At 44.7% G+C, this 26,754-nt stretch overlaps 1 protein-coding gene across 3 annotated transcripts in view; it reads left to right on the forward strand.

Moving 5' to 3' along the window:
* EDARADD (EDAR associated via death domain) overlaps positions 1-26,754 on the forward strand; it is a 121,581-nt gene that overhangs the window by 24,993 nt on the left and 69,834 nt on the right. For 2 of the 3 annotated variants that reach the window (XM_068232166.1, XM_068232168.1), the window contains 2 exons: positions 19,669-19,733; positions 21,939-21,978. In XM_068232166.1, coding sequence (XP_068088267.1) covers positions 19,669-19,733; positions 21,939-21,978 — 105 coding nt within the window. The remainder of the gene's footprint in view (positions 1-19,668; positions 19,734-21,938; positions 21,979-26,754) is intronic. The other variant, XM_068232167.1, reaches the window with a different exon arrangement.

A 26,754-nucleotide genomic window follows, 5' to 3' on the forward strand; every position in this document is an offset into this window, starting at 1 on the left:
GGTAACTAGAGATGAAGGTGTTGGGGGCCCTGAGGCATCTTTTAGTCTACTAGCAATCAGTGTGTGACCGGTGGGGTGGGGTGGGGTGGGATGGAGGGGCGCACTTTGGTGTCTCAGCCTTAGGTGCTGGAGGACCTTGTCCCGGGCTCTGATGCCATGCATTCTTAGCTTGATAATACAGTTTGTTTTAGACACCCTGAAGCACATATACACTAAAGATCTTCCACCGTAAAGCTTTTCTTTTTTTTTTTCATTCAATCTTCCACAGACAACTACAATTAAACTGTAACTCTGTATATCTCATTTATTGTAATTATAGACTGTATGAAATGTGTTGAATTTAAACATACATTTTACTATTCTACAGTGACAGATGCCCCCAGAAGCAAAGTTATTGGCGTGATACCTTATTTGAGTTTAATTAAAAATGTATTTTGGAGGCTGAACATGTCTATTCTTCCAGCTGTGTGATTTTACTTGTGATATAATTACTGCTGCTGAAAGTGAAAGGCTGCTCCGTCAGCTCTGTGCTGTGTTTTTCTGCAGTCCTATCACAAGCACAAGCTACTGCTATCATTTTATTATTGCCTATATTATTGCAGTAGTACACAATTGTACATTGTTATAAAATATTTTAATGAAATAAATACACCAGTATTAATCTCCATCATCACAATCCATGTCTACTTTCCAAATACTTTTTCCTCTTTTCTTGCACAGGCAGGGGGTGTAACTATAGGGGTGCAGAACCTGCGATCGCAAGGGGGGGGGGAGGGGGGACCAGAGCTGTGGGGGCCCCCAACTACTAACCTTCCCTCTTTCATACATGGGACCATCCTTCAGGTGTTTTTATTTTACTTCAATTTTAAAGGACAAGTGAAACCAGAGGGATATAGAGTCTGCCATATTTATTTCCTTTTCAAGAGACACTGAAGCGGGAAAATAAATTATGATCTACAGTAATGATTTGTCTGTGTAGTACAGCTAAGAAACAAAACATTAGCAGCAGAGATATTAGTCTAATATTGTTTCCAGTACAGGAAGAGTTAAGAAACTCCAGTTGTTATCTATGCAAAAGAGCCATTGAGCTCCTCGACTTTGCAGAGAGCTCTGTCTTCTGAAGCTTATTATCTCATGTGTCTGTCATTGTATTGTTTTTTCTCCTGCAGCTGCAGAGGACAGTTCAAAAGTTCACTAGCCTGCTCTGTAAATTCTTTTAGAATGCTGAGTAGTGTGTAAACTGCAAATATTAGAGAATGATGCAATGTTATAAAAACACTATATAACTAAACATAAAAATATGAGAATATTTTCCTTGCTTCTATTGTTCTAGTAATTATCCGTACTACACAACCAATTCATTATATCATAATTTTTTTTTCGCTTCAGTGTCTCTTTAAGCAATATTAGTTGCTTGGCTATCCTGCTAATCCTCTACCTCTAAAGGTGCGTACACACGCACTTCTATAGGAACTATGGGTCCGTCAGACCCTCCCGCCGGGCGGGGGTTCCAGCGATAGTAGAGCGTGTGTACAGTCTGTCGGCAGAATGATAACACTGTTTCTGAACGATGTTATCAGTCTGCCGACAGACTGTACACACGCTCTACTTTCGCTGGAACGCCCGCCCAGCGTGAGGGTCTGACGGACCCGTTGTTCCTTATAGTAGTGCGTGTGTACGCACCTTAATACTTTTAGCCATAATAGACTTTTAGTCCGTAATTTAAAAAAAAAGAATAATAATAAAAAAATACATAAAATAATAAAAAAAACAAAAAAAAACTAAAGGCTTTTCTCTCAGAGAAGTGTGATTCAAAACATCAACTGCCCAATCAAAAAGCTTGCCCTTAGACAGAGTGCAAACTATCTGATCAGCCCAGGTAGAAAATGCTAAAGCCTGAAAATCTGGATTTAACAAGAATCTAACCAATTCTGGCATAAATGTGCTTGCTGTATCACAGTTAAGCTTTTCAAATCTTTCAAAAGACAGGGAACCATTACACACGGTGTTAGAAGCCTCCTCCATGTGATTTTGCGTTTGGCCCGTCATATTGTAATGCTGGAGGGTCATACTTTCTGACCACCCGGCGCAACAAGGCTAAGAGCTGGATAATGGAAGAGGTTACACAGGCTGCCCAGAGCAACTGCAGCTCTGGGCTTCTGATATCGCTACAAATAAAACACAATGGCAGCGCAGTGCGATGTTGCGCTGCCTTAGTTCGCACTGTGCTGCCTTAGCAATAGCAAGCATTCAGACAGGTACAAGACAGGACTATAGATTGGAGCGTAACTAGTAGCAACCGCAGCTCACCGTCATGTCCACAGAAGCAGAGCAAGCAGGCTAACAACAGTTACCAGCAAGCATCCAAGCAGGCAAGACTACAGGATAGAACGTAACTAATAGCAACTGGAGCCTATAGTTTCGTTTCCAGAAACTAGAGTAGCAGGAATACTACCAGTCACCAACGTGGTGATGGCAGAATCCAAGCTATCAGGATAATGGACTTCGCTGACCCACCGTGGATGCAGCGAACGTCCATCAAGCATGGAACTAGACAATGCACAATAATAAGAAAAATAACAAATGGCTCAACTAACGGATAAATATATATTAGCAAGTCTGCATATGTATTTATCAAGAACTAGCTAAAGCACAAGTAATAAGGTTGCATAGAACTACAATAACAGAACAGTACAGAGTAAGGGCCGGTTCACATTACAAAACACGGACGGCCACGCATGCGGAACACAACGCGTACGAACGCATGCCATCCGCGTTTGTATGCGTTGCGTGGCTGATCCCATCACTGAAAAGTGAATGGGACAGCCGCACGTTTTTGCTAAATATGCGTGCAGCATGCGTTCCCGGACCGCACAGGTCCGGAACGCATGCAGTGTGAACATCAGACAGTGCACTCTATGCAAAACGCGGCTGGAAACGCGTGCAGTCTGAACGGGCTCTTACAAGGTGCCCAGCAGATCAGCGTACTGACCACTATGATGCCGGGGTATGAAATGGGAGGCAGACTTTTATGCTGGTATCAGCCAATGGATACAGGTATGCAAATCTCCACACAGCTGAATGGTAATCACTCAATCCTGAGCTGGCTTGATTACCATTTGCTAGCTGGCTGTAAATGCAAAGGACTCCCATAAGAAATACATGCAGTATTATGTAACAACATGCATGCAGGAAATCCAGAGCTATCTGGCCGCAGCTCAGCTACAACAAGCAATTGAGGAATGATGACAGCATCCTGAGCTGCCCAGAACTGCAAAGCGATTGCAAATGACAATGAGACCCATTGCAAATGCACAACCGAATGCAAGCAGATAAGCCAGAACTGTCTGTTTGCAGCTCCACTGCAACGGACAGAATACGCAACAGGAGGGATCCTTACATTCTTGCACCATACCACCCCAGCAACCACTGAAATCGCATTAATTCAGAGCTAACATTTTGTTCAGTCTTTATTTTTGCACAAATGGTTTTAAATAATTCCCTGGTGTTGTGAGAATAAGGTTATATTTAAAAGTGTAAAAGTATGTTTTGTTCATCATTAGCAAAGAAAGTGTTAAATGTCTTGAGACAACTTTATCAACATGTACATGTGTCGCTGGAGATAACAGGCTGTGAGCTCTGTGTTAGGAATATATAGCATAGCTGTATGCTGAACTTACCAATTATGAGTGATGTGAGTGCTTGTTGACATATTACAGTTAAAAAGCTAAATTTGTCCATCATATTTTCTCCACAAACTTGCCTTTCAACTACAGCTAATTTTACTCATTGCATAATTGTGTTCATTTTATATAGTTTATTATTATTATTTCTCAAGCCAAATATTTTTTTTAATTTTTTTTTTTTTTAGTTTCAATACTAATTCCCTATAAACTAAACAAGCCTCGCCCAAGGCTTCCCCAGTGCCTTGGCACTCTAAGACCTATGTAGCAAGGGTTTATGGGAGCTCAGTCTGGGCAGGAGGAGGTGTTACCAGCCAGAGATTTCAGAGGCAGAGGGGAGGAGGGAGGAGGAGGGGGGAGTGAAGTTTTCACAGGCTGAGGGCTGGAGATGCAGAGCAGCATTGCCTGTGTGTAATGATGACAAGCAAAACATGGCTGCTTTCATTGTATCACAGCAGGAAGAAATAATGGTATACTGTTGAAGCTGTTTGCAGCTAGATTTGTTGTGTAAACTATCTAAACTTCAGATAAGATATATAGACACGTTACTTGTTATAGTTACCGTAGTTTTTCATATCGGATTCCATTGACTTTATGGACAAATTCTGTCAACATGCACCTGTACTATATGCACATCACTATTATTATTATTATAATATAGTATCTTATATAGCACCGGCATTTTCTGCAGCACTTTTGCAGAGTATGTATTCTTGTCACTAACTGTCTATCAGAGGGGCTCACAATCTACTGGTAATACCTACCATAGTCATATGCTCATCGTATTCTAGGGCCTATTTAGGGGGAGCTAATTAACTTATATGTAAGGTTTTGGGATGGGAGAGGAAACCAGGGTGCCCAGAGGAAACCCAGGCAAGCACGGGGAGAACTAAGAACAGTGCTACACAAGTGACATCCCCAGAGACAAATCACTCAGTCCCAGTAATATTCTGCTGCTAAAGCATTTTTATAGGGAGCTATAGTGTCAGATTATTCTCTGCTTTTTACAGAGATTTGTAGCGTGCTGTCACTCTATATAGAAATTGTGAGCCTTGCATTAATCTGACTCTGGAACATCCAATGTGGTACATTGCAGTACTGGGACCTGATTCAAATCTCATCCAGGACACCATCTGCACAGAGTTTGTATGTTCTCCCCATGTCTGCATGGATCTCCTCCACGCAATAATGTCTCTGCTCTACCAAAGCCATTAGCATACTCCACTTTCAAATTAGTGAATGCCATTTGCCAATCTAGAAAGTCCTTATAAACCTGATCGCAACATTTTAAATCAGTTGATTTTTACTTCAATAATTACTGTACATCGGGGGAAAATAGCCAAGCCCTTATAGAAGTTTAAGTTTATTGTCACATTTATAAATATGTTGATAGAGAAATGTCCCGTAGTGTCTGCAGAAATGAAATGTTTCTGGTGATGAGCTGATTGTCACCTTTATAGATAGGCCCTTTTCTGTTACAGAAAAGCTTTGTACAGGTGTCTGTCTCTCAGACAGATGACTTGTGACAGTCCTATAGGTAAAATAGCAGTCCACTAATCAGCTGATTGCGCATATCCCATACCATCGTCTTGTTACAGCACACTTCCTTCAACCAGGAATACATGTCTGTGTAGGGATCACTGCACAGGCTGTAGACAACAGCTGGATCAGACTTAACTCTTGTCTCAAGTTCATATAAAGCTTAGAGGAAAATTCCACTTTTGTTTTCAGTGTTTTCAGTTTTGCTGTACTGTATATGTTGCAAGGGTTAATGGAAAACAGTTTTTCATCTTAATAATTTTGACTTATGTGCATATAATACAAATGCGATCACCCCTCAGTTATCCTTCAATCCTGCATCCAAGATTGTCTTTATGAAGAGACGCCTTTAAAAAGGAAAACAAAATGTACAATGTATAGCCTGTTACCAAACCTTATTCTATTACCCTTTAGTGACAACGTTACAATGCAACTGTTACAAGGACCGACGTGTGCATACATATAGGGGTCCACCACCTGCAGGCTCAGGCCTTCCCCCTTCCCCCCCCCCACATGTACCTGCTCACCAAATCACTGCTTTGCATCAACAGCCAGCATCTGCCACCAGGGCTTTTTTTCACATAGATATTTCTGCAAGTGAACTTGGGAAGAAACCATATATGTGGAAAACCCTTATTTAATACTTAGATTAAAAACAGTAATACCCATACATTTTTAAAAAACATAAACAGCATTGCTTACATCAGTCATGTGATATGACGAAACCGGTAGGGCGGAGCCAAGGCACACATGCGCTGAGTACAGGAAGGGAAGGAGAGTCGAGACGCTGAAATCCGACCTGGACAAGGAGATGGTGATATGCAATGCTGTTTTTTTATAAATGTACGGGCATTACTGTTTTTAATCTAAGTATTAAATAAGCTGTGAAGAGTGGTTTAGACTAGTATCTTCCTCCTGGTGAAGTGCTCTCTACTTCTGTCAGTGCTCCTTGTCTCTACATGTACAGTCTCAGGTGACATCTCTCCCCCATAGTACTCCTGTGAGTCAGACCTTGAGGTTTTTTGTCTAAATAATGACTCCGCGTGTGAACTTAAAGGAAGCATTTTAGTAATGAAATAGGGCTTGATTCATAAAGCTGAATGTGAGGGAGCATTTGTTAAAGAGAGACTGAAGCCAGTTGAAAAATGAGTTTTTACCTTTTATTTCGCTTAAGGATGTTAGTCACTGCTAAAATGCTGCATTCCCGCGGCAGAACGAGGGTTTTATAACCCCCAAATCCCCTGGGCAAAAATCGGGGAGTGCTTCCTGGTAGAGGCAGAGCTTAGAGCTGTAGCTCTGCCTCTACTTGCGTCAATTCCTGCTGATCGCCGCCTCTCCCCACCCCTCTCAGTCTTCTTTCACAGAGAGGGGTGGGGAGAGGCGGAGATGCGCGGTCAGATTGACGCGATTGGAGGCAGAGCTACAGCGCTAAGCGCTGCCTCCCCGGGCAGCAAAATCCACGAACAGGAAACTCGTGGATTTTTGCCCTTGGATTTTGGGGTTATAATACTCTCATTCTGCCGCGGGAATGCAGCGTTTTAGCAGTGACCAACATTCTTAAGCGAAATAAAAGGTAAAAACACGTTTTTTAACTGGCTTCTTTCTTCTGTCTCTTTAAAAAGAAGGGGTGGCCGCTATGCACGACTTACATAGCAGCGGGCATTGATATATAAGGAGAGTGCCTTCCTTGGTTATGTGCGTTTCTTACATAGTGACGCACGTAACTTTAAAAGCGGGTGGTCCTGTGAAGTATCATGACCACGTGACCATAGTTACCATCTATAGTAACTATGTTAATTAACATAGTAGCAGCCGCTAGTGAAGAATCGCGGTTGCGATACTTCACAGGACCACCGGCATTTAAAGTTACGCGTGTTGCTAAGTAAGCACCAGGGAGGTTACGCTAGGTCTTGGGGGAAGGGAGTAGATTTTAGCACAGGGGTTGTGCTAGGTTTTGAGTAGGAATGAAAGTTAGTAATGTGGGGGGCATGTAATGCTTTGGGAGCGACAGTATTACATTTTGGGGGGCTATGTTACATTTTAGGGATATAGTATTAACATCAAGGGGTTGCTAGTTGGGGGTGGGTAGTATTTAGCTGGGTATTATTTGGAGAAGTGATACAGCTTTGCAGTCTGGAGATTGTGTTACGTTTTTAGGGGTTCAGTATTTAGCATGTAGCGGAGTGCTATTTTTTTTTTTTATTTGGGGGGGGGGGGTTTGGTTAGCACCTAGAATCATATGGTTATAATAAGGTTTGAGGGAGAAAGTATTTAATAGTTGGGGGACAGCCTTTAGCACTGGGGAATGCTAAGGTATTAGTTATGCTAAGGCATTAAGGTAGTCTTAGGGTTTAAAATGCAATTAGCTGACTGTTTGGCTGTTAGGAAATAAATTGCCAGCGTGGGCTGAAAATTCATGGTGCCAAGTGGCCAGAACCAAAGTAGGTAGACTTTATTTGGATGCTGTTTCAAAAGAGTATTCTTAGTACATGATGTGATATGTAGGCAGTTTATATGGGCAAGCTTGGAATGTAGGTAATAGGTCTGCAATTACGGATGTATAGATGGATTTCTTTTCTTCACTGTTCATTATTTCAGTAGTTTCTCTTACATGCAGTAGCTGTATTTAGACAGTTAAGCAGAGAACTTTCCGACTCATCTTTCAGTCCCAGCAAGCTGAATGCAGCATCTAGACACACTGCATTGTGTGCATCGTGCCAAATGTGAAGAGCTAGTACAAACCATAACTCAATTCAAGTCAGAACAAATACAGGATTAACATGCGTGTCTGCCATGCAGCTCAAGTCTCTACATGTAATATTTATTTGATGTGGAAGTTTCATGTCAGCAAACACTTCCAGGTTTCCTCCATTGGTATACTGTATGTCTGAGGCTGAATACAGCAAACGTTAACCCTGTCACTGCTCTCGGATCAGCTTTGTGCGGCAGAGGTCAATTGTACTGTTCTGTGGTTATATCCAGCATATAGCACACAACACTACATACTAAAGGTGGGTACACACATCAGATAAAAGTCTTTGGAAAATGAAAGATCACAGACCAATTTTACCCCCTTTCATGTAGTATGAGAGCCATACTCTACACAGTCTATTCTATGGAGCTGAACTACCGATCAGATACAAATCTTTGCAAGATGATGTACACAATGATGCAGTACACATGCAAAAGATCTGTATCTGCAAAATATCCGTTCCATTCATAGTCTTATGATATTTGCAGATCTCATACACACCTTGTTTAACGGACAATCAGGGGCGGCGCCAGGGGGGTGCAAGGGGGTGCTCGAGCACCCCCTAGAATTGTCCAAGTACCCCCAAAGCACCCCCTGGAGTGAACTGACTTCAGGCGTCTAAAAGACGCCAAGTCAGTTCACAGCGGCAGCCCGAAGCAGCAGAGCAGGGCTACGGTAAGATGGCCGCCCGGAGCCCTGTTCTGCAGACTTCGAGTCTGCAGTGCATGGCTTCGGGCGGCCATTTTCCCGTAGCCCTGCTCTCTGCATGCAGGCAGGAAGTCTCGTCGTGACGTCGGGAAGGAAGAGGATCGTGGGCGCGCGGGCGCTGCGCGCCACAATGAGGTCGGGACTCGGGACAGGAGGTCGGGAAAGAAGGTCTTCTGGCTGTAGGTGAGTAAATGGGTTTTTCTTTTCTTTTTCAGGTGATGCTGATTGTACATATTGGGGTCATATCTGCTACGGATTGTGCATATTGGGGTCATATCTGCTACGGATTGTGCATATTGGGGTCATATCTGCTACGGATTGTGCATATTGGGGTCATATCTGCTACGGATTGTGCATATTGGGGTCATATTTGCTACGGATTGTGCATATTGGGGTCATATCTGCTACGGATTGTGCATATTGGGGTCATTTCTGCTACCGATTGTGCATATTGGGGTCATTTCTGCTACCGATTGTGCATATTGGGGTCATTTCTGCTACCGATTGTGCATATTGGGGTCATTTCTGCTACCGATTGTGCATATTGGGGTCATTTCTGCTACCGATTGTGCATATTGGGGTCATATCTGCTACGGATTGTGCATATTGGAGTCATATCTGCTACCGATTGTGCATATTGGGGTCATATCTGCTACCGATTGTGCATATTGGGGTCATATCTGCTACCGATTGTGCATATTGGGGTCATTGGACGTTTTTTGTTAAAATCTGCTCACATTACGTGTATTTTCTTGAGAAAACCTGCACAATTATGTGAATTTTCTGGGAAAAGGGTCACCAAAACTTGGGCCCTCTGTCTTTGCGTTGCACTTTTAAAGGGAACCCGAGGTGAGAATAATATTGAGGCTGCCATATTTATCTCCCTTTAAGCAATACCAGTTGCCTGGCTGCCGTGCTGGTCCTCTGCCTCTTATTCTTTCAACCATAGACCCTGAACAAGCATGCAGCAGGTCAGGGGTTTCTGACAATATTGTCAGAACTGACAAGATTAGCTGCATGGCTTGTTTCTGGTGTAATTCAGTTCACTACTACAGCCAAATAGATCAGCAGGGCTGCCAGGCAACTAGTATTGTTTAAAAGGAAATAAATATGGCAGCCACCATATCACTCTCACCCTGGGTTCACTTTAAATTACAGTTAGCCCCGCCCTCATCCGGTCATGACCACGCCCATTTTTTGCCGCGGCGCGCTTCGCGCGACGCAGGTCGTCAGCTCCCCCGGACATTGGTCCAGCACCTGCATAGCACCCCTTAAAAAAATTTCTTGGAGCCGCCACTGCGGACAATCATCTGCAGATCAGATCCACCAGGATGGATCTTTGGATCTGCAGATGATTGTCTGATCTGCAGATGAATTTCTGTTAAACAAGGTGTGTATGAGATCTGCAGATATCATAGACTTTGAATGCATTTTGCAGGAACGGATCTTTTGCATGGAACTGATCTTTTGCAGATACTGATCTGTTGCATTTGTACAGCATCTTTGTGTGCAGCATCTTGAAAAGATTTTTATCTGATGGGGAGTTTAGCTCAATAGAGTATATTGTCTAGAGTATGGCTCTCATACTACATGGAAGGGGGTAAAATTGGTCTGTGATCTTTCATTTTCCAAAGACTTTTATCTGATGTGTGTACCCACCTTAAAGTGAACCTTAAGGCCCATACACACGTCGGATTTTAGCGAACGACCCGTCGTTTGAACGTTCCGTCGTTCGGACGTTTCCGCGTCAAATCCGACGTGTGTACAGGCTATCGTTCGGGTGATAAGACTGGTTACCAGCGATCCGCCCGGCGGATCGTTGGTAACCAGTCTTATCACCCGAATGATAGTCTGTACACACGTCGGATTTGACGCGGAAACGTCCGAACGACGGAACGTTCAAACGACGGGTCGTTCGCTAAAATCCGACGTGTGTATGGGCCTTTAAGCCAGAAAAAAAAATGAGTTTTACTCACCTGGGGCTTCTACCAGGCCCCTGCAGCAGTCCTGTTCCCTTAGCAGCCACTCACTAATCCTCTGGTCCCCCGCTGCCAGCTAGTTTCGTTTTTTCCGACAGGCCCGTCAGGACTGGCCACGCGTAGCTTTTTCCGCATTCCCGACTGTAATTAGCGCTAATGCGGGCCGCAACGCGTACAAAAATACGCGTTGCCGCATATCTATGCGTGCATAATGCGACAACGCATATTTTTGTACGCGTTTCGGCCCGCATTAGCGCTAATTTCAGTCGGGAATGCGGAAAAAGCTACGCGTGGCCAGTCCTGACGGGCCTGTCGGCAAAAACGAAACTAGCTGGCAGCGGGGGACCACAGGATTAGTGAGTGGCTGTGAGGGCACAGGACTGCTGTAAGGGGCTGGTAGAAGCCCCAGGTGAGTAAAACTCATTTTTTTTCTGGCTTAAGTGTCTCTTTAAGTCATGCCCATTGCCCAGTCAGAGTATAGCAGGGAGACAGTACTAAAGGTATGTACTCATTAGTTCCAGGCTTATGAAGTACTTGATGGACTTTTCCTGTGAAAATCTGGGTGCATTTCGCAATATAGATTTTAAAGGGGCACTATGGTGAAAAATTGTAAAATATGTGCAAACATATACAGATAAGAAGTATTTTTTTTCCAGAGTAAAATGAGCCATAAATTACTTTTCTCCTATGTTACTGTCACTTACAGTAGGTAGTAGAAATCTGACAGAACTGATAGATTTTGGACTAGTCCATCTCTTCATGCCCCTTTAATAACACTAAGCTTCAGAATTGCAGTACCATAGATTGTGGTCTCACACCTGTCCCTTTTTTAGAGGGACAGTCCTTCTTTGGGAATCAAATCCCTCTGTCCCTCTTTCTTCTTCATTTGTCCCTCCTTCAGGACTGATGCACAGGTCAGTGTAAATATATGTATTTTTCTACTGAAAAATGTGTTTAATTGACTATAAACATTATTCCCATCATTTAAATTGAAATCTAATGATAATAGATGTGACCAGTGTGGTTTGAATGATAAAACTACATCTTTTGCTTCTTAAGTATTTGTAGTATTCATGATGAGGGGTGTGGTTAGAGGTGTGGTAGGGGCGTGTCTTAAAGTGTCCCTCTTCCTTATCTCAAAAAGTTGGGAGGTATGTCACACAATTGATTAGACCAAGAAAAACACAGTCACTCCTATGGCTATGCATACTAGAAACATAAGAATGAACTGTGCAAGTTCCGTAAGTAAGCTAAAAAAGATGGATTCCTTAAAGGGAAGGTTCAGGGAGGGTGCCTAAAAAATAAAAATCAATTTCCACTTACCTGGGGCTTCCTCCAGCCCGTGGCAGGCAGGAGGTGCCCTCGCCGCCGCTCCGCAGGCTCCCGGTGGTCTCCGGTGGCCGACCCGACCTGGCCAGGCCGGGTGCCAGGTCGGGCTCTTCTGCGCTCCAAGTACCGGCACGTCTGCGTCCCACGCCGGCGCGCTGACGTCATCGGACGTCCGCCGGGCTGTACTGCGCAGTACAGCGCGGCGGACGTCCGATGACGTCAGCGCGCCGGCGTGAGACGCAGAAGTGCCGGGCCTTGGAGCGCAGAAGAGCCCGACCTGGCAGCCGGCCTGGCCAGGTTGGGTCGGCCACCGGAGACCACCGGGAGCCTGCGGAGCGGCGGCGAGGGCACCTCCTGCCTGCCACGGGCTGGAGGAAGCCTCAGGTAAGTGGAAATTGATTTTTATTTTTTAGGCACCCTCCCTGAACCTTCCCTTTAAGCTGCGTACACATTCCTGATCTTTACATCCGCTCGGCGGATCAGTCAAAACCAGCCTTATCAGCCTGGCGACAGACTGTACACACGGGGAAACTGTCGGCAGAACGGCTGCCCCGCGGGCGGGTCTGACGACCCGTCGTTTGTAAAGATCAGGCATGTGTATGCACCATTACAAAGTTACCCTAATATATCCTGTAAAATTTAGACCTAGCAACTGGTCTAAATTGCACCACACAAACCAGACTGCACCACCGTATGGCGACGGGGTCATATGCATAACGCTGCCCCTTGCTCTGTGATGTACTCCCTGCTGGGCAGGAAGTACATCACTGGGATTCCTGTCGCTTTGCGCATACACGCCGCTCCCATCATTTACACTTACGGCATCGCCCATTGACTTGCATTGCTGCATAATCTACAGTATGTGGTAGGCAAGGATCATGCGGCTGTGCACTGCAGAGTTTGTGTCGGGAATGCAGCAGTTTGGATACTTCAGGCGTACCGCGTTAAGTATGCAGGTCTCCATAGACTTGCATTGCCCTAGCGGTGGGGAAGCCCAACGCAAGGCGAGGCAGGACCCAAGTGGAAAAGGGGCCTGAATCAGGCGTGACTCTGCATCGGGTACCTCATGACCTTGGGTAGTTCCCTATAAAGTATTCAGATGTACCACTTCACACTTGGTCTACCAGGTTTAAAATTTAAAAAGGAAGGATGAGTCACGGATAAATATTGTATTACAGTCTATGTAGCAATTGTTTTTCACAATGAATTTAAGACGCTGCTTAAAGTAGGGATTAAAGTACATCTTTTGTTCCTCCGGGCTTTTTAAATCATACTATTTAATCATTAGTGTGGTTGAGCAGAAATCGTTTGCAATTAAAATGTGGTTAAGTGCATATTCTATATTTAGCATAACCTGAAATCCGTGAATAATTATCTGGAAACATATATACCTTGGGTGAAACATTCTGTACACTGATGAGTGAAATGTCAGATTCAACTGTTTTGATGAATGTGGAACAAAACCAATTTTACAGAGGTTTATACAACTAGGAATTATAAATGACAGCCAGAATCAGGTCTTTGGGCATGTTAAAGAGAAATGTAACTTTTGTAGGGAGAAAAACAATCCCTTGTATTTAACTATGCTTTACATCAGTTTTTGGGGACATTATTTCAGCCTTCGCACTGCAGCGACGTACAGTAGAATGGTGGTCAAGGTGGTAAGGTGGTCCTCTACTTTTACAAAAGAATTCCGTTCCTGGAGTTGCAAGTGGAGTCAGGGGCATAACTTTAGGGGAGCAGCCCTTGCAACCGGGGGGGGGGGGGGGGGCAGAGCTGTAAGAGGGCCCAACTACTACATCACTGCCTCTGATAAAGGGGTTCATCCTTCAGATCAGTTTTTTGTAGCTTTATTTTTATGGGTGTGAAGATTATGATGTCCCTAGGCTGTGAGGGTCACAAGGGATTAGTAAGGTAAAGGGTGTGAACATTGGGGGGAGGCAGCAAAGTTTTGCTGGGGGGCCCCATGGCAGGACCAGCTGAATGGGGTGGCCCACTACCCAAACACCCATTCCTGGCAACTATCTCTGCTCCAGTCCCCGGGGCCCTTGCTAACAAACTGCAGCAGCAATTACTCACCTCTTCCGGTGGACGGCACAGTCCGGGCAGTGCACTCTTGCCATGTTGTCCTCCACCTCCTCTATGATCCGGCGCGCATTATTTGTAAACACGCGCCGGGTCATAGAGGAGGTGTAAGACAACATGGCAAGAGTGCCCGGACTATGCCGTCTGCTGAAGGAGGTAAGTAATTTCTGCTGCAGCTTGTTAGCAAGGGCCCCGGGGAGCAGGCAGCATTTAGCAGGGCCGGCGGCGTGGGGCCTCTGCAGAGGTCGGGGTCCTAGGGAAATTGCCCCCTTTGCCTGTATGGGAGCGCCGGCCCTGGAGTCATGTGTTTTACATAGCGAAACGTGGATAAATGATTTACTTTTGGATATATAGTATAAACAATGTTTTTGTGTTGTTTTCAGTACGCTTTTAGTTTGTTTAAAATTACCATATTTTTCTGAACTATAAGACACACCTAGGTTTAGAGAACAATAATAAGGGGGGAAAAAATATATACTCAACCTGGTGCATCCATGGTGAAGGGGCATCTTGTGGATCATGCCCCCTTTGTACCTCAATTTGTACACATAGCATGCCTGGAAACTTGGGCAATGTAAATAGAGTCTATGATGGGGCATAGTGGACGATATGGGCACCAGAGGTTGACTATAATATAACCAAACTCTGGCTATTGTTGAAGGGAAGCTAGTTATGGCACACAGAGTCCGGGTACAATGTGCTGGAACCACAAATATCGGCGGTGGTTATAAACAGTGGCAGAAGGTACATGGATTTCCTCGCACAGGTGTCGAACTCCAGGCCTGGAGGGCCAGATACATGCCAGTCTTTAGGATGGACTGAGAAAGAGAGGAATGTGTTTTATCTGATGGACCACACATTTCCCGATTCAGACCATCAATTAATTTGAGCTGTGTCAAAAATGTGAGAAGACGCCGACCCTCGAAGGACCGGTTTGACATCACTACTCTACAGGTAGGAGAAATTAAGGTAGCCATAGACCTAACAATTATGGGCAGATACGACAAAGAGACAAATTTATCTCTAATCAAATATGATTAGAGATCAATTTGTCTTTTTGTCGATTCTGCCCATATACTAAAGGCGATTCCTGTCGGCTGAGTCTGCACCGCGGCTGCCCCAATGTATAAATGTCCCCCCCCCCAGTGTGTACATTTATATGTTACCTGTCCTGTAGCAGCCTCTGCGCGGTGTCCGTAACCTCTGGGCGGCTCTTCGTACACGCTACTCATGCATAGTGTCTGACGTCAGTGCATAGCGTCTAACATCAGACGTTATGCGCCAGTGGCGTGTATGGAGAGCCGCCCGGTGGTTATGGACACCGTGCAGAGGCTGCTACAGGACAAGTAACGTATAAATGCACACGAGAGCACATTTATACATTGCGGCGGGGATTTCGTCTTCTCATCGCTCGTTCCATAAATCGCTGCCGTACCGCTGCACACCCGATCACCCAACTTCGGCTCGACATCTTGTGGCATGCGCGATCGACTGTGCAACCAATTTCCTTCCAGAAATTGGTCGCTTTGTCGGTCGGGCATGCACTTGGTGGCACCGATTTTCATCCAGTTCAATTATAATAATCGAATTGGATGGTCGATCGGCCGCCAAGTTGACTGATGTGTGGCCACCTTTAGTTTTAGTTTTAGAGAAGGGGTGTTAGTGTTGGGGGTAGATAGGCGAAGGTTAGAGTTAGGAGTAGGTAGGGGGAGGTTGGTGTTTGGAGTAGGTAGGGGTAGGTTAGAGTTAGGTGTAGGCAGGGGGAGGTTAGTGTTAGGAGTAAGTAGGGGGAGGATAGTGTTAGGTGTATATAGCGAAAGGTTAGTGTTAGAGTAAGGTTATGGAAAGTGGTAGTAGAATATCGATAAAATAACCGATATTCTATTATCTTTAGTCTACAATAGCAGTAGAATATAGTTAATATTACCGATATTCTACTATCTGTATTTCCCGGCACCCAACTTTCTGTGGGCCTTTTTGTGTATACCCCATTTATTTCTGGAGTACATTTAGCACATATTTCACATTATGCTCATATCTTTAGAAAATCTTTAGAAAATGTTCACATTATAAGATCTGCACAGTTTGGAATACACTTCTGTACGATCTTCAGTCTTTATCATCACGTATTGATTTCAGATAGGAGTGGAAGTGGCTCTTTTCTGTAAATACTACATTCCAGTGCAGGCTTAAGAATCTGACCTGTCCCTCACACAGCCACTGAAACAGAATAATCACAGCAGATCTATGCTAGGCCTTGTCTCTGTGTCAAGCTCTTTAACATCCAACACATGCTTATTTTTTGTCTTGCATTTGTCCTCGTGTTCGGCATGCACATTTCAAGCTCCAATAAATGCTAGCCTGAATCAGAGGAGGAACTCTCGCCTGAAATGGCTAGCAAAAGCGTGAAGAATATGTGCAGTAACCAGGCTGGTCCTGAGCCAAATCTGGGCACCCCATCTTTGCCAAGCTTATGGCCCCATTCTGGCCAATCTATGAGAGCATCAGCACTAAAGAGGACATAAAGCATGCCACACTGAAAGCGAAGTGGCACAATGCAAAGAGATGCAAACATGCAGGTAGAGCTTGCTCTATAATATCCTTCCATGGAAATCTATAGTAGTGCGTTTCAGAGGCTTAAAAATGCTCACTAGAAGCTTGTTATATGTGAGTTTTGAAGCCAGTAGATACTAGGCCTTACTCAGTTTTTAATTGTTTTTAACTTTTCAACACCTTTCTTTCTTTGATTTCATGTTAGTGGAGTTTGTTCCAGCACTCTGTCAGATTTGATGGCACGCACTATAGTATATAAATGAGCCTAGAGCTTGCCAACTGGTTTTATGTAATATATCTCACAATAGCAAAAACCCAGGAGAAATGACTCCACCTTAAATATGTCTTTAGTGATAGATCTTGGATAAGGATCACAGGTTTGCAAAATGTAGGGGAGAAAACATTCTACTGAACACTTCTTGATAATTACAGTTCAGATATGATCATAATAATGGGCCCAGCAGAAGACAGCAAGTTCTGGATGTCTGTCCAAAAGTTATATTACCGTGCAAATAAATTCCCAATGATTCATTAGAAAGTGCTTATTTCACCTCATTGCAAATTGCACTTTTTGTTTGTGGTATTGGATTGGCTCCTTTTCCCAATCAAATCATCAGTAAAAGTCAAATGGAAGCCTATAAAAGAATAATTAGATTGCCTTGTCAATGGGAAATACAGTTTTCATGACACAGGGATGCATAGGGTGAGGCCTGATGAGTCTAATGCTAATTTGTTGCTTTGTCTTGCTTAAAAATGAACATTATGCATTTCCGTATGACTAACACAAAAAACTGCATTGCTAAAGGACATAAAATGAACATTGCAGTAATGTGAACCCCATATGAGAGTTTATCTTAGGCTAGGTTCACACATCCAGCAAAAACAGGATTGCAATGCAACAGAGAGGAAAAGTCCCATTGTGCGTTACACGTGCAACACATATAATAAAGCATAGAGTTCATGATAAGAATGCTTCACTGCAACTGTACACACAGAGGCGCTTGGCTTAGCCACAGACCTGCACTATACCTACTCCTACCTATTGCCTGATGAAGCGGGGTCATACCTGCGAAATGCGTTGCATTTCCCCCTAAAGTTTGTAAATAAATGTGTTCTGCTAAATTTTGTTGCCATATCTTGTGTCTGTTTGGAGGAGGTAAGTCCACCACTGCCACTACAAATTTTAAACTTTTTGGACATTTTTATTCTTCTTGCGTCTCTGTTTCCCTGTTAGGGCTCAAACCCACTCGAAGCCTTTTCTAAGCGCTAGTAATTTGAAAAGGGGTTTTGTTTTTTTTAATCACATCGCTCAAGTGGGATCACACCCATAACATTACATTAGCAAGAGCTTTTCAAATCACAAAGCGCTCAGAAAAACACTCCTAGTGGGTTCCAGGCCTTAAACTGTACACGCACACATTGGGATTGCTTCACTAAAGGTACATACACACGTCTGATTTTTCCAAACGACCGGTCGTTCAGTGTTTGTGTTCAATAGAAAGTATAGGGAAATCGCAAAGCGCTTTCAAAAGCTCTTTGAATTGCAATTTCCCGAGCGCTTTAATGAATAAATACAGTACATTGTATTTATTCATTTCCGGATCAAAGAGTTCACTTCCTGACTGACGTCAGGAAGTGAAAAAATGAATCGCTGAGCAAAAGCGCTTAGAAAAGCGCTTTTCTAAGTGAAAAGTGCTCACCAAATCTCCAGTACTTGCGATTGTGCTGGCTATTTGTAATGTGAACAAGGCCTTAAAGAGATACTGTAGGGGGGTCAGGGGAAAATGAGTTGAACTTACCCGGAGCTTCTAACGGTCCCCCGCAGACATCCTGTGTTGGCGCAGCCACTCACCGATGCTCCGGCCCCGCCTCCGGTTCACCTCTGGAATTTCTGACTTTAAAGTCTGAAAACCACTGCGCCTGCGTTGCCGTGTCCTCAATCCCGCTGATGTCATCAAGAGCGCACAGCGCAGGCCCAGTATGGTCTGTGTCTGCGCAGTACACTCCTGGTGACATCAGCGGGAGCGAGGACACGGGCGTGCAGGCGCAGTGGTTTTCTGACTTTAAAGTCAGAAATTCCAGAAGTGAACTGGAGGCGGGGCCGGAGCATCGGTGAGCGGCTGCGCCAACACAGGATGTCTGCGGGGGACCATTAGAAGCCCCGGGTAAGTTCAGCTCATTTTCCCCTGACCCCCCTACAGTATCCCTTTAAGGCCTCTCTTTAGCTATGTATCGCTTTCGAAACCCGAGCTTAGGCTTGTCTTCTTTTTGAATTTCAAATCTAGGTAAGCAGGGAGAAGAGTCACAGACCCAGCAGTGTGCGATAGACAGGGCCGGGCCGAGGCATAGGCTGGAGAGGCTCCAGCCTCAGGGTGCAGTGTAGGAGGGGCGCACAATTCATTCAATTGTCATTCCTAATTGTGTATGAAGAAGAAAGAAATAAGAAAAGGGGATACACATAGCAGTGACTGCAAGCCAGATAACTAGATATTAAGGTGTTGGGGAGGTTGTGGGCCCTGTGGCCATCTTAGTCTAATAGCAATCAGTGTGTGACGGCTGGGGTGAAAGGGATGGAGGGGCGCACTTTGGTGTCTCAGCCTTGGGTGCTGGAGGACCTTGTCCCTGCTCTGGCGATAGATAATACCCAATATCTGTCACTCTCTGCTGGTAAAGGTGGCCATATATTGATAGGACTACATCTGATCAACATTCTGGTCGATGTTTTTCTCTCAATCAGAAAACAGTTTTGTAATACTAGAATATGATAGATTTGTGCTGTCAATCAGTCTGTTCAGGCAGTGAGTCATAATGTCAACCCTTTTCTCCCCTCCACAAAGCGGATGTTCAGAAACCCTGAATTAATTGAAATATAACTGAAATTCACTAAATTCTTGTACAATTGGCTGAAATGTTCCTTCCTGTATGATCAAGTGCTTTTCACTATCTGGCAAACATGAATTGGTTTGCATTGATCGAACCAGCAAAATTATATCCACCTTTACAATATTTTTTAACTTCTAACCTGACAATTATCTCTCAGCAGATCATGAGGCAGATCGTGAACCAGTTGAAGACACAGAGCCCAGCACACTACTCTTTGTCACAGTAAGAAAACTATTTATGTAAACATTTCAACTCCCTAACTATGTATGATAAAAGTATTTTACTCCCCCTCTCCAATGCCTAACGATACCCTTCCTTCTCTCATGCCTAAGGGCCTGTTCACACTGCAGTTGAAAACTAGAGATGTCGGCGAACCCCTCACCCTGTACTACTTCCGGGTCGCTATGACCCGTAGTAGTGCGGCTGCGTTGGGCCGGTGGTGCACATCCTTGATCGCGCGCCTGTTGCCGGGCACTTTCTGCTCATTTGCGTGACGTCATGAGTGACGTCACGCTCATGCGCAGAGAGTGCCCGGCAACAGGCGCACGATCAAAGACGCGCACCGCCGGCCCAGCGCAGACGTACTTCTATGGGTCATAGCGACCCGGAAGTAGTAGCGACCCATAGAGGTTTGCTGGCGAACGGTGCGCCAACATCACTATTGAAAACGCGACGTTTTCTGGAACGCAGAAAAAACCCGGACGTTAAATGGATCCTATGTTATTAATAGGATGCATTTACACTCTCAATCAGAATGCGAAGCGCAGCTCGTGGATTGGACTGCCCCCACTAGTCACATGTTTTCCACATCGCAGTCTCGAGGCCATAGATTGGACGCAATGGAAGACGTTATTCGTTCCCACTAGGCTGGTCGCTGCATGCAAAGCATCAACTCACCTGTCCTGTGGATTTGGTTTTGCCATCACTGACACCCACTGTTTGGTCCACTGCAGGTTAGATGCAGATCGGAGCCCAGCAGAATCATGGGGCATTTCATTGGTTTGCAGAAGACCAATGGGAATCCTGCTCAGCAACAGGGAGAATTCTCACTAGTTCATGGTGGACCAATGAAGATCTTCCCTGTTGCTAGGTAGGGCTACATTTGATTTTTTTTTTTTTTTTTTACAATCCAGTAGGGAGTCCTATGCTTCTGCCAGGCTCTGATCGGTTTTGGGACGAGGGTAAGATCAGTAGCAGTGGCCAACAACGGTGGATGAAGTCGATAGGAGGCGATGCAAACGGAAGGTAATGTGAATGACACCATGCGATCACCAGCGTATGTGCTTACCGTTTCTGTGTTCACTGCTTTTGTGTTGTAGTGTGAACCGGTCCTTACACTGATGCGTTTTAACTGATCTGTGGTTCTGCAGCAGTGCTTTGTGAAAAAGTTTTCAGTTCAATTGTGTAGATGTGAGCTGACCCATAGGAAAACATGGACATTACCTTGATGTGGGCTGCACATCAGTTGTTTATTTAGTTTTAACTGACAGCAACTGATTTAGTGGTATCCTGTGACCAAAGAAGGATGGGCTGGAGAAGCTAGCATTCGGGCCCCTTAACACCCACTAGGCCACTGCCACTTGCTTAGGTTGCCTTGTGCATGGTCTTGCTCTGCATGTGCCTAACACTAACCTCCCCTCTCTTCTGCCCACCACTCTCCTCTCCTCTGCCTACCACTAACCTTTCCTCTGGCTAAACTTAACCTCCCCGTTTTAGATGCAGAATCTGACAGGACGAAGAAAGTGCTTTGCCGTCGGCACTGAAGTGTGAGTAGCATTGACCGGCTTCAGTGTTGCCTAGCAGCTATCACTTTGCAATGTTTCCCATTATTTCAGCAGCAATTTCAGTGTGGCTGCTCCCCTGTGTGCTGGGCTACAAAATGGTGTTTCCCACTGCAGTGGCAGGTACAGACTGGCTGCATACAGAGTAACACACACTTGCACAATGGAGAAGTAGGTGATGGGCAGGTGAGCAATGCTCCGCCTCACATTGTGCCTAGACGCTAGAGGGCTGAGCAATGTAAATGTCCTGACCAGGATATACCTTTACTAAACTGTGCCTCTAGAGCAGCCAGCTGTGTTGCCTTTCGCAACCACTACATGAAATTAAGGAATGGGGATGGCAATGCTTAGGAGAACTCATGAAGAAACGTGATCAGTTTGATCAGCTGATAGATTTGTTTGGTTCTGATTTGCTGTGATGACTTCTCGGTTTAGCACATGATCATGACCAGCAAATCAGAGCCTTATAAATCTATCAGCTGATCAAACTGATAACATACTTCTCCATGGGTTCTCCTAGGCATTTCCATCTATGTTAAGGAACCAGTATGGAATGTATATAACTATTTTATTTAAAAGAAAACCTAGCTGGTAGTTGATGTTTCATTTCATGATGTCCTAATAAAACTATACCGGCTTGTTACAGACAGAGAAGTATCCAGTACAAGATACAGCACTTCCTAAAGGTAAGGAACTCCTTCACCGTATTGTCATGTACTGTAGCTATAATGAAAGTATGCTGGTTACCTGGATAGCTTGTATACTAGCAGCTGTTAATATGCTATGTATCCTGGGGAGAAGCAACCTGTGCTGTACACTTGTGCTGACACCTAATCCCTAAACCTGACTTTGGTTTTTGGCCTTTATTTGTTCAAAAAGGTCTACTTTTCCTTTTTCACTCTGGAGATAGTTAAGGCCCGTACATACGCGCAATCACACTCTCTGATTGTCGTCTGATTTTGGTCTGTTGGATGACAATCAGGCGTGTGTATGGGTAGCAAACAACTACACGACTATTAATAGGCGGATTGCATGATCCAATCAGCAGATCAACTCACACGACTGTTGGGCTGATATTGTGCGGTTGGCTACGCGTACAAGTGGTTTGAACAACTTGTATTTGTTTTAAATGTGGCCACATCATGCAGTCCATCATTCGCTTGCATGTGTAGCATGCAAATTAGTTGTTTGTTCAGTTGGTTGGTGCACAGAAAATCCAAATCATATGATGGCTTGGCCGTGTGGTCAGTCATGTCGTGCAGTTGGTTGCGCACTTTGTTGGATGTGTTTGCGAGCCTTTAGACACTACATAACATCATACACTTACTGTACGTGACATTAGATGGATAGAATACGCTAAAACTGAATTCTTATTGGTAAATGGACAGCTTATCAAACTTCTCTGTAGCTGCTTTGCCTATCTAATCCCAGCAAAGTCTTCTCCTGGATTACTCAACCACAGACATGACATGAGTAACCAATTAATCAGCAAAATCATCTAGAAACCGGGCACAGCTTTATACGGTCTTAATTTCAAAGCAGGTACTTTGTGAGAGTAGGGAGAAGTTAGGTCATAGTAATCACCGGGGGAGGTTTGGGCTTAGGGTTAGGCACCACAAGGGGAAGGGGCTTAGGGTTAGGCGCCACCACTTGGGATTTTAGGTTTAGACACCACCCGGGGGTTTAGGCACCACCAGGGGGGGTCTTTGGGTTAGGCACCACCAAGGGGGGGTTAGACACCACCAGGGGGGTCGTAGGGTTAGGCACCACTGGGGTGGTCTTAGGGTTAGGTACCACCAAGGGCGGTTAGGGTTAGGCACCACCAGGGGATCTTAGGGTTAGGCATCACCAGGGGAGGGTCCTGTGTGAGAGTAGAGAGAAGTTAGGTTATAGTAATCACTTTTCTCGGCTATATCACTTTTCTAGGCTATATCCAGCGCCCTTTTATAGCGCAACAAATTTTGCCTATAACAGCATCCTTTTTATAAACTAAAACTAGCTTTTCGGCTACACCAGGCGCCTTTTAAAGCCAATTTTGGCATCTCGGCTACAAAAGGGACCTTTTGTAGCTGATTTTGGCATCTCATCTACAACAGGCACCTTTTGTAGAGGAATTTGGCATTTCGGCTACACCAGGCGCCCTTTGTAGACAAATTTGGCGTTTCGGCTACACCAGGCGCCCTTTGTGGCTGAATCTGGCTTTTCATCTATATCAGGTGCCCTTTTTACCAGGTACCATTTTCAAATGTATGCAGGAATGAATCCTCATGGATTGATGGACAAATTGGCTGCTAGTGACCACCAGGTCACAGCCCCTGGTATTGCTCAACAGAGACAGCAAGAATACAGAAGCCAAGTCAGTAGATTGGTAGGCAGTGAATAGATCGATAGGCAGTGAACAGGCTGATAAGACGTTATTCATAGTTAGGGACTGACTGAAGTTTAGAGCTAGCAGCTAGCAGCAATGTCACGGTCAGACAATAGGTCAGGGCAGCCAGAGATCAATCAAAGTCAGTATTCTTGACAAAGGCTAGACAGGCAGCAGTAAAAGTGGGGTTTGATTGAGAAAACTATAATGAGAATTAATAGCAGGGAACAACTAAAGCTATGACTACTCTATAGGCTACTTTCACACTAACAGGGTCGCTATGTGCGGCAGTACTCTTAGTGCCACATGCCAAGTGTGACAAACTGTATCGCAAGCACATAATGCACAAAGGGCCTGATGCACCAAACTCCGGTAAAGATGCACAGGAAGTGCATGGCAATATTACCGTTCCTAGTGCAGGGGGAGCACCAGCTGTTAACCCTTAGTGCCACTTATGTTACCGTAACACTGGCACTAAGGGTTAAAGGCTGGTGCACCTTCTGCTGTAACTTTACTGGAGTTTACTGCACCGGGCCCTTTGTATAGTGGACACACATATCCCATATACAGCATAAAATCCCACTCCTGGGAATGTGCGCGGCCATTCACTCCAAAGCTCTTTCTTATTCTCACTCACTGATTTAAATGCTTGCTGACCTTCCCTTCATAGCTTCTCCTGAGTTACAAATATTCAATACACATTAAGATACTCGTATTAGCAACACAAGCCAGAGCAGCTACCTGAACTGAGAGAAATGTGAAGAAGCTCAGTCCTTTTGAAGAATGCCATATGGCTGATTGTAATTCTGATCTTTGGACTTCAGTAGTTCCCAAAGCATCATACGCACATCAGGTAAACGATCACAAGCACTATATAGACATGCAGTTTGGCTATAGCCAAGCAGTGTGTACTGTTCTATGGAGAGGGTGGAGCACGAAGTGGTATCCTGCATGTAGGGAAAAAACTGTTCAGCGCTAAATGTCATTATGGAAGAGTCGTGCACGTGCTAAGGCTGTCAGCTGAGACCTCACAGAATGATTTTCTGAGACAAGTTTATTTTAGGCTTGTGTACAAAGCTTACTGTAAGTTAGCTTTGTTGGTGAGCATATAAACTTCTTGGTATAAATAAGTGTTAATAATTCAGTGGGGGGCATTGATCACTCTGATTGTCACAGCTCCTCCATATATATCATGATATGGACATCATTTCTAGGGCTTCGCCCTGTCTATCATCATTTTAGATTTTTCAGTTTCATGTTATGTCTATTTAAACCATTGCAGGTTCAAGTTTGTTTTAAGAAGAAAAAAGTTTTAAGTCATGACATCATCAAAAATGATTAACCTCTAGGTCACATTCCTTCACAGCCATGACACTGCACTGCGGAAATGGAGGGACTTTCCCTGAAAGACTATACATTGCTATACATTGCCTGAGGTGGACATTTGAGGCTGACATTGCCAGACAGATGACATCACATTAGGCTCAAAGACCCTGACTAGTAGAGGTTGGGCAGCAGTAATGAACCTGGGTGGTCCAGCAAGCTTGGACTGGATTTTTGTGTGTGTGCTCCTCTTTTCTCCTGCATCACACTCAGTTCAGTGATTGGCCCTAATGATGGCGCCCTCGTCTTGCCCCCAGGACTATCGCTTCCTATTAAGATGGAAGCGTGTAGCAGTGAGGGCCATGATAGGCGGGTCTGGGGCAGCACCCCCTGCCTGATTGGTGGTATGCTTGCCCAAACCTGCTATGCACAAGCTAATCACAGCGGCACTGAGTGCACTGATTGGCCCCAATGCTGGCATCCTGGTCCCGCTCTTGGGACTATCGCATCCTATTAAGATGCAAGCCAGGAGCAGTAAGGGCCATGATAGGCAGGTCTGGGGCAGTGCCCCCGCTTGATTGGTGGAATATTTAAGCCTGCTATGCACTAGCATAATCACAGCGGCAGCAGCGCTCATGGTAATGGCTGCACAGGGAGTGGAGACACAGGAGGAGACAGCCTCTGCCTCTGGGCACCCCTGCTTCTCAAACTGACCGGACTAGTAACAGCAGACTGCTGCAATAGGTTTGGTATGTGTGGGGAGAAACAGTATTAGTAGTATTCAGACTATAAGACTGCCCCCGCCCCCACACACACACTTTTTGGTGAGAAAAAGTGCGTGTTGTAGTCCCAAAAATACGATAATTCCCTGTGGACTGCCACGTCTCAGTAATTCCCTGTCGAGTGCCACATATCAGTGATTCCCAGTGGAGTGCCACATCTCAGTAATTCACTATGAAGTACCAATTCTCAGTAATTCACTGAGAGGTACCACATCTTAGTGTGGCCATACACCTAGGGCCTATCTGAGGCAGAGGCTCTGAAGGCAGTAGCCTCTGTGCGCAAAGCCCTGAGGACACGCCTGTGCCCCTCAAGAGCCCCCCTCCCCTTAACCCACCATATGCAGAGTGGAGTGTTCTGGAATAGTTACCTGTCTTGGTGCTGCAAGGACCATCTTCTCCCTGTTGCACAGTCCCACCATCTCCTTTTTATGATGCCCTCTAGTGACGCCTCTCATGTGCAACAGACTGTTTTTAAATGTTTTATATGCCTGTAGTAGTGTACAGCTGTGTGCTGAAAAAATTGTGACAATATTTACCCCTTTACTAAGGTCCACATGTGCCAAATATCCCTATTATGGTTGACACCATCTCAAATACCCCTTCACACCTATTTACTTGTAATGAATACTTTGTAATTGTGTATGAATGGTTTTCAAACTGTCCTTTATGCTTTTCTGAAATGCTTAATCAAGTTTGTTTATCTATGGTATAGCATTTTTTTTACTATGCTATAATAGAATGATTGTGACAGGATCAAGTGTCCTCTGAGCCCAACCAAAGTATCCCGGAGTATTTTTACTGTGTGTTTAGGACATAGGGAGAAAAGAACCCAGACTTGAAACATAAATGCTGCTTATGGTGTAGACTATAACTGCATGCATGTTAGTTTGCAGTTTGCTGAAGCAAGATATGACCCCATGTTTTCTTGCGGTGGTTGATAATCCTGCTAGTAGTGATGATGTCACTAGCATGCTGATAGCTTTGGGCAC

This window comes from Hyperolius riggenbachi, chromosome 4, assembly GCF_040937935.1.
Source record: "Hyperolius riggenbachi isolate aHypRig1 chromosome 4, aHypRig1.pri, whole genome shotgun sequence".
NCBI lineage: Eukaryota > Metazoa > Chordata > Amphibia > Anura > Hyperoliidae > Hyperolius > Hyperolius riggenbachi.